General features: G+C 46.4%; 1 protein-coding gene across 1 annotated transcript; it reads right to left on the bottom strand.

Annotated features, from left to right (window-relative positions):
* Nucleotides 1–1503: 1503 nt before the first annotated feature.
* LOC110508285 (FRAS1-related extracellular matrix protein 1-like) lies at nucleotides 1504–6325 on the bottom strand. The gene is made up of 3 exons (XM_021589094.3): nucleotides 6091–6325; nucleotides 3638–3782; nucleotides 1504–2762 (listed from the first exon to the last, which is right to left on the bottom strand). Exons 2-3 carry the CDS (start codon nucleotides 3778–3780, stop codon nucleotides 2594–2596), a joined length of 312 nt encoding a protein of 103 aa, XP_021444769.2. The 5' UTR covers nucleotides 3781–3782; nucleotides 6091–6325; the 3' UTR covers nucleotides 1504–2593.
* Between the last annotated feature and the right edge of the window lie 2477 nt (nucleotides 6326–8802).

The following is an 8802-nucleotide window of genomic DNA, read 5'->3' as shown; positions in this document are numbered from 1 at the left end:
AACACCGTGCGCAGATCGTGATATTCCTCCGGCACCCCTGTCAAATCACCAGGCTCCTCCTGTGAAGAAGAGACAGAGGAAACAGGAGGGATAGCAGACATTAAACATTTCACATGACAAGAGACGTTCCAGGAGAGGATAGAATTACTAGACCAATTAATGGAAGGATTATGACAAACTAGCCAGGGATGGCCCAAAACAACAGGTGTAAAAGGTGAACGAAAAATTAAAAAAGAAATGGTTTCACTATGATTACCAGAAACAGTGAGGGTTAAAGGTAGCGTCTCACGCTGAATCCTGGGGAGAGGACTACCATCCAGGGCGAACAAGGCCGTGGGCTCCTTTAACTGTCTGAGAGGAATGTCATGTTCCCGAGCCCAGGTCTCGTCCATAAAACAGCCCTCCGCCCCAGAGTCTATTAAGGCACTGCAGGAAGCTGACGAACCGGTCCAGCGTAGATGGACCGACAAGGTAGTGCAGGATCTTGAAGGAGAGACAGGAGTAGTAGCGCTCACCAGTAGCCCTCCGCTTACTGACGAGCTCTGGCCTTTTACTGGACATGAAGTGACAAAATGACCAGCGGAACCGCAATAGAGACAGAGGCGGTTGGTGATTCTCCGTTCCCTCTCCTTAGTCGAGATGCGGATACCTCCCAGCTGCATGGGCTCAGCACCCGAGCCGGCAGAGGAAGATGGTAGTGATGCGGAGAGGGAGGCGACGGAGAGCGCGAGCTCCTTTCCACGAGCTCGGTGACGAAGATCAACCCGTCGCTCAATGCGAATAGCGAGTTCAATCAAGGAATCCACGCTGGAAGGAACCTCCCGGGAGAGAATCTCATCCTTTACCTCTGCGCGGAAACCCTCCAGAAGACGAGCGAGCAAGGCCGGCTCGTTCCAGCCACTGGAGACAGCAAGAGTGCGAAACTCAACAGAGTAGTCTGTTATGGATCGATTGCCTTGACATAGGGAAGACAGGGCCCTGGAAGCCTCCTCCCCAAAAACAGATCGATCAAAAACCCGTATCATCTCCTCCTTAAAGTCCTGATACTGGTTAGTACACTCAGCCCTTGCCTCCCAGATTGCCGTGCCCCACTCACGAGCCCGTCCAATAAGGAGAGATATGACGTAGGCGACACGAGCAGTGCTCCTGGAGTAAGTGTTGGGCTGGAGAGAAAACACAATATCACACTGGGTGAGGAACGAGCGGCATTCAGTGGGCTCCCCAGAGTAACACGGCGGGTTATTGATTCTGGGCTCCGGAGATTCGAAAGCCCTGGAAGTGGCCGGTGGATCGAGGCGGAGATGGTGAACCTGTTCTGTGAGGTTGGAGACTTGGGTGGCCAGGGTCTCAACGGCATGTCGAGCAGCAGACACTTCCTGCTCGTGTCTGCCTAGCATCGCTCCCTGGATCCCGACGGCTGAGTGGAGAGGATCCGAAGTCGCTGGGTCCATTCTTGGTCGGATTCTTCTGTTATGGTGAGTGAATGAGGACCCAAAAGCGAACTAACTTAAACAGAGCTTCTTTAATAACCAAACATAGGTAGGCTCAGATAGACCGGCAGATTCCGACAGGACAGGACAAGGTTACAGCAAACATGACGATAGTCTGGCTCAGGCATGAAACACAACAAACAAGAATCCGACAAGGACAGGAACAGAAACAGAGAGAGATATAGGGACCTAATCAGAGGGAAAAAGGGAACAGGTGGGAAACGGGGTGAATGGGTAGTCAGAGGAGACAAGGAACAGCTGGGGGAAAGCGGGGGAGAAAAGGTAACCTAACAACGACCAGCAGAGGGAGACAGGGTGAAGGGAAAGGACAGAGACAAGACACAACATGACAGTACATGACAGACTGAATATGCATTCCTTTATTTACCTTTTCTTTCGCTGGTAACTGCAAGTAATAACTACTGTATGTTGATTGGCGTTGTGATTGCTAAAGTACCTGCAGATAGATACACACACACACACTAAAATGTTGCTTTGACAGGTGGACAGGAGTAGCACAGGTGGGTGACATACCCATCTAGCACATTTGGTTCCTTGGAAGTTGTGGGAACTTTTTTTGTAGGAACTTATGTTTTTGGCTTCACATTGGTTGTGAGAACGAAGACATATGTTTCCTGACCGGTAAAACAGAAAGTTTTGCCTGTTCTGGGAACGTTTCATATTTAGGTTTGTTTTACTCTGGTTCGATGAATTCCTTCTTTCTTTTCTTTTTTTTTTTACATTCCCCGAATATTGCCAAGAACTGACATAAGAGAACCATACGTTCTGACAACATTGCTTAAGTCACAACATTTTTGAGAACGTTGCCAGAATGTAGTAAAAATATAACATTAAATAGAACCACATGGGAACTTGTGTGTAATGTTCCCACAGAAGAACGTTGTTTCTTAAAGTTCTCTGAACAATTTGAGAACATGACTTTAATTAAAACCATGAGGAAAGTTGTGGGAAGGTTGTATGCAAAATAACCATAGGACAACCACGCTCTCACCAAGCTCTAAGAAACATATATGGTTCTCAGAACGTTGTGTGCTAGCTGGGTGTATCTGGGGACAACATGTTAAATAAGTTGATTCTCAGTGTCATTTGAAGAAGGTGCCGTGCTTTGCATCTTGAGCTGCAGTTTCCCAAACCTGGGCCCAGCGTTGAGGATATAGTAGATCTGACTGGGACGAGTGTCCAGGTCTTCGCCTCCACACCACACTGGAGATCACCTTCCTGTCCATCCAGTCCACCTCTACACCTGCATTCCTGACAGAGGATACAAGAGATGGTCAGGACCATAGAGACACAGAAATAAACATACTAGGGACTAAGAGAGAGAAAGAGAGAGGGAGACATTATTAGAGAGAGTACAATCACCAGCAAAGACACTGAGGGCCACAGAGACATTGGGTACCAGTTCCAACTCACATACAGCTCCCTTCAAGCAGTACCGACTAGCACCAGTCAACTGAGGGGCCCCAGCCCAGAGATACAGTAGGGCAAACACTGGGGGCCACAGAGAGACACATGCAGAAAGGACCACAGAGGCCTAGCATGCACTTAACCTAGCCTAGCACGCTCAGAAGAGTCCTCATCCTGAACACACGTAAACAAACACCAGATCCCTTCCTTCCCCCTGCTGCCTGGCATGGAATAACAGGCAGGCGAGCAGGAGAGATTTGTCAGAGCCATCCACCAGGGCCCCGCAAACAAGGAAGCGGGAGTCTGCCAAAAAGCCACATTACTTCTGCCTATGTGGCCTTGATGGACTGCAACCAGTGCCAACGCACTGACTCAAAAACCCCTCCTGATCTAAGGAGGAAAAACAGGAGGACAGAGGAGGACCTAGTCAAGGATGTAACTTGATTCCCAGTCACTCATTCGAGGAGGACAGATTTATCTCCTCTCCCCCTGTCCACACTCACTTATCCCGACCCTGCACTCCATTCCTCCCCCACCCTCCCCCTGTCCACACTCACGTATCCCGACCCTGCACCCGCCACATGTGCTGTATGGGTTGTATCTGTTGACCCCATTCCTCCCCCACCCTCCCCCCGTTCTGTCCCCTTTCTGTCCTGATCCCCCCATCCTCTCCTTCTTGGCTCAGACTGTTCCTCCCAGAGAGTCCTTCCTATCCTTACTTCAGCAGCCGGGGTTTTTCATCATTGACTGGTAGGACGATGATCTTCGCTGTCCCCTGGACTGTGTGGCAGCCATCTGTCAGCTGCATGGTGAATGAGTCCTTCAGGTTTTCCATGTCATCCTGCATGTACATGATCCTCATTCCTGCAGATAGGGGCCAAGAGGGGAGGAGTCAGGGAGAGCGGTGGGAGAGGGTGAATGGGAGGACAGTTTGGTGGGATTTCGGTGGCAGCGTGCCAATACATTAGCAAGGTGAGATTATCTGTACCTCCGTTTGAGTCACATTGAAGTAATTTCTACAATTAAAAAAAAATAAACGCAGCAAAAAAAGAAACACCATTTTTTCAGGACCCTGTCTTTCAAAGATAATTTGTTGAAATCCAAATAACTTCACAGATCTTAATTGTAAAGTGTTTAAACACTGTTTCCCATGCTTGTTCAATGAACCATAAACAATGTATGAAGATGCACCTGTGGAACAGTCGTTAAGACACTAACAGCTTACAGACGGTAGGCAATTAAGGTCACAGTTATGAAAACTTAGGACACTAAAGAGGCCTTTCTACTGACACTGAAAAACATCAAAGAAAGATGCCCGGGGTCCCTGCTCATCTGCATGAACGTGCCTTAGGCATGCTGCAAGGAGGCATGAGGACTGCAGGTGTGGCCAGGGCAATAAATTACAATGTCCGTACTGTGAGACGCCTAAGACAGCGATACAGGGAGACAGGACGGACAGCCTATCGTCCTTGCAGTGGCAGACCATGTGTAACAACACCTGCACAGGATCGGTACAGCCAAACATCACAACTGCGAGACAGGTACAGGATGGCAACCACAACTGCCCGAGTTACACCAGGAATGCACAATCCCCCCATTAGTGCTCAGACGATCTGCAATAGGCTGAGAGAGGCTGGACTGAGGGCTTGTAGGCCTGTTGTAAGGCAGGTTCTCACCAGATAGACATCACTGGCAGCAACGTCCCCTATGGGCACAAACCCACCATCGCTGGACCAGACAGGATTGGCAAAAAAAGTGCTCTTCACTGACGAGTCACGGTTTTGTCTCAAAACGTTACAGGGGAGACATCCTCCTCCCTCATGTGGTACCCTTCCCTCAGGCTCATCCTGACATGACCCTCCAGCACGACAATGCCACCAGCCATACTGCTCATTCTGTGTGTGATTTCCTGAAAGACAGGAATGTCAGTGTTCTGCCATGGCCAGCGAAGAGCCCGGATCTCAATTCCATTGAGCACGTCTTGGACCTGTTGGATCGGAAGGTGAGGGCTAGGGCCATTCCTCCCAGAAATGTCCGGGAACTTGCAGGTGCCTTGGTGGAAGAGTGGGGTAACATCTTACAGCAAGAACTGGCAAATCTGGAGGTCCATGAGGAGGAGATCCACTGCAGTACTTAATGCAGCTGGTGGCCACACCAGATACTGTCTGTTACTTTTGATTTTGACCCCGCCCCTTTTGTTCAGGGACACATTATTCCATTTTCTGTTAGTCACATGTCTGTGGAACTTGCTCAGTTTGGCTCAGTTGTTGAATGTTCATACAAATATTTACACGTTAAATTTGCTGAAAATAAACCCAGTTGACAGTGAGAGGACATTTCTTTTTTTGCTGAGTTTATGTGGTGGAAATGAGAAACTGGCTTTTTAAGAACTAATATTTTATTGCAAAGAGAGAGAGAGAGAGAGAGAGAGAGAGAGAGAGAGAGAGAGAGAGAGAGAGAGAGAGAGAGAGAGAGAGAGAGAGAGAGAGAGAGAGAGAGAGAGAGAGAGAGAGAGAGAGAGAGAGAGAGAGAGAGAAAACACAGTTGGAAGGACTTGGTGCAGGGGAAGCAACAGCAGCAGCACCACAGGCGCTTGGCAACCTCTCTCTCTAACATCTGTTCAGCAGGGGCCTGACCTCAATGACAACACAACGCACAACCCTCTGGAAAGAAGGCACAGGCCAGGCTGGGGGAAGGGGCAGGCTGGCCTTGTAGTGGGACGCAACGCCTGTACCCCATGAATAACAACCCAACAACCTTAAACCCACAGACTAACAAAAGACACAAGTCAACATACGGCACTAAATCAAATGAAGACATGGTGAATCATGAAGGCTACTGCTGCCCTTAGTTGGGCAAAATTATTGAGGAAAAACCGGCCTTAGTGGGCTCAGATTTGCACATAAAAGTGTAAATCTCTCAAGGACAAGGTGACTTTACTCAATGTATTTACCCCCAAAAATGAAATGCTACTTAGCTGCTAATGTGACTATAATAAAGAACTAAAAATGGCATGATGATCTGGACGAGACTGCCGAATTAAGGCAAATGGAAGAATCTCTGGATTAACTATCTAATGTTAGCTAAAGATAGTAATGAATAAATTGGCTATATTTCTTTAAACGGAAAATACTTTGAATTGTCTTTTGCAAGTTATAAATTGACACAATACCTGTTAGCAAAGGTGTCAGCTAGAGATGACGTGTGTGGGTCTGCTTCCAACTCACACCCTCAAACACGTAGATCCCCTGAACACAGCTCACTTTCCAGCTCACTTTCCAACTCACACCCTCAAACACCTAGATCCCCTGAACACAGCTCACTTTCCAGCCCACTTTCCAGCTCACACTCTCAAACACCTAGATCCCCTGAACGCAGATCACTCGCCAGATCCCAATCACCTGAATTCTGATCACCTGTTCACACACCTGTATGTCATTATATCACACTATTTAGTTCAGTTCTTTGCACCCCATCACTGTGAGGTATTGTTTGTTTTGTGACACGTCTTTCATAGCGCAGTTGTTCCCTTGTGATTTAATCCTCCCGTGTATGATAGTTTTTGCCTGCCTCACTACTGATGCCTTTTTGCCTGTTATCTACCTATTGCCTGATCTACCAGACTACATTACGAGCCTTTTCCCTGCCTGTACTGTTGCCCTTTTGGACCTCCTGTGTATGACCTTCTGCCTGCCCCTGGACCCAGCTACCTACCTCCTCCTGTGGTCCTTTACCAATAAACACCTGCTGTGTCCTGCACTTGAAACCAGCTCTCGGTCTCCACTCGTGTTCATTACAACGTGTAGGAGCTAGCAGGGAGTTGTAGTCTTGCATGATGTCTAATTTGATGCTAATTAGCATTTTAAAATCTGACAGTAAATAAAACCGAATATATTGATAAAAGTCACCTTGTCCGAGAGAGATTTACATGGTTATTAAAACGTCATGCCAGGGTGAGTCTACACGAAACACAGCCCTTATTATAAGTGTTTCTAAAATTCCCTATGGGGAAAAATGAATGGTGGAAAAATGATTGGAACCATTTCCCTGTTTGACTGCTAGGTTTTATGGGTATTATGACACCTCCAATGTGGGGCTCCATTAGTCCTCATCTCAAAATATTTTGCTTATTGTTATATATCAACTACTGGTCCTTCGAGCCGGATTAAGATTTTTTTTTTCAACAGATGTTTAACAGTTATAATAACTTGTGCCAGTAGATATCAGCAAGCTAACCAACCATGACTAATAATAAATGTCATTTAGCAGAGACATTTATACAAGCAACTTACAGTAATGCGTGCACACATTTTACGTATGAGTGGTCCCTGCAATCAAACCCCTGGCATTACAAGCACCATGCTCTACCAACTGAGCTACAAAGGACTACACTAATGTTGAACTGACAACTTTGAACCAGTGGGGAACCAGATTTACAGTTGAAGTCGGAAGTTTACACACACTGAGGTTGGAGTCATTAAAACTCATTTTTCAACCACCCAACAAATTATAAATTGCCAAACTATAGTTTTGGCAAGTCGGTTAGGACATCTACTTTGTGCATGACACAAGTCATTTTTCCAACTATTGTTTACAGACATTATTTCACCTTATCACAATTCCAGTGGGTCAGAAGTGTACATACATTAAGTTGACTGTGCCTTTAAACAGCTTGGAAAATTCCAGAAAATAATGTCATGGCTTCAGAAGCTTCTGATAGGCTAATTGACATAATTTGAGTCAATTGGAGGTGTACCTGTGGATGTATTTCAAGGCCTACCTTCAAACTCAGTGCTTCTTTCATTGACATCATGGGAGAATCAAAAGAAATCAGCCAAGACCTCAGAAAAATAATTGTAGACGTCCACAAGTCTGGTTCATCCTTGGGAGCAATTTCCAAACGCCTGAAGGTACCACGTGCATCTGTACAAACAATAGTACGCAAGTATAAACACCATGGGACCACGCAGCCGTCATACTGCTCAGGATGTTGACCCGTTCTGTCTCCTAGAGCTGAACGTACTTTGGTGTGAAAAGTGCAAATCAATCCCAGAACAACACTGTGTGAAGATGCTGGAGGAAACAGGTACAAAAGTGTCTATATCCACAGTAAAACAAGTCATATATCGACATAACCTGAAAGGCCGTTCAGCAAGGAAGAAGCCAATACTCCAAAACCGCCATAAAAAAGCCAGACTAGTTTGCAACTGCACATGGGGACAAAGATCGTACTTTTTGGAGAAATGTCCTCTGGTCTGATGAAACAAAAATAGAACTATAATGACCATCGTTATGTTTGGAGGAAAAAGGGGGATGCTTGCAAGCCGAGGAACACCATCCCAACCATGAAACACGGGTGTGGCAGCATCATGTTGTGGGGATGCTTTACTGCAGGAGGGACTGGTGCACTTCACAAAATAGATGGCTTCATGAGAAAGTAAAATTATGTGGATATATTGAAGCAACATCTCAAGACATCAGTCAGGAAGTTAAAGCCGGGTCGCAAATGGGTCTTTCAAATGGACAATGACCCCAAGCATACTTCCAAAGTTGTGGCAAAATGGCTTGAGAACAACAAAATCAAGGTATTGGAATGGCCATCACAAAGGTCTGACCTGAATCCTATAGAAAATGTGTGAGCAGAACTGAAAAAGCATGTGCGAGGAAGAAGGCCTACAAACCTAACTCAGTTACACTAGCTCTGTCAGGAGGATTGGGCCAAACTACACCCAACTTACTGTGGGAAGCTTGTGGAAGGCTACCTGAAATGTTTGACCCAAATGAAACAATTTAAAGGCAATGCTACCAAATACTAATTGAGTGTATGTAAACTTCTGACCCACTGGGAATGTGATGAAATAAATAAAAGCTGAAATAAATCACT

Source organism: Oncorhynchus mykiss, chromosome 1, assembly GCF_057628025.1.
Source record: "Oncorhynchus mykiss isolate SJ-2025 chromosome 1, ASM5762802v1, whole genome shotgun sequence".
NCBI lineage: Eukaryota > Metazoa > Chordata > Actinopteri > Salmoniformes > Salmonidae > Oncorhynchus > Oncorhynchus mykiss.
Note: the sequence above shows the minus strand (reverse complement) of the source record. Positions and strands in the feature narration are given on the sequence as shown.

Coding starts and splice junctions, on each gene's coding strand:
- LOC110508285 (XM_021589094.3), bottom strand. CDS start 3,780: ATGAGGATCATGTACATGCAGGATGACATGGAAAACCTGAAGGACTCA. Junction 2,763..3,637: donor GAAAAACCCCGGCTGCTGAA/GTAAGGATAGGA, acceptor ATCCTCTGTCAG/GAATGCAGGTGTAGAGGTGG.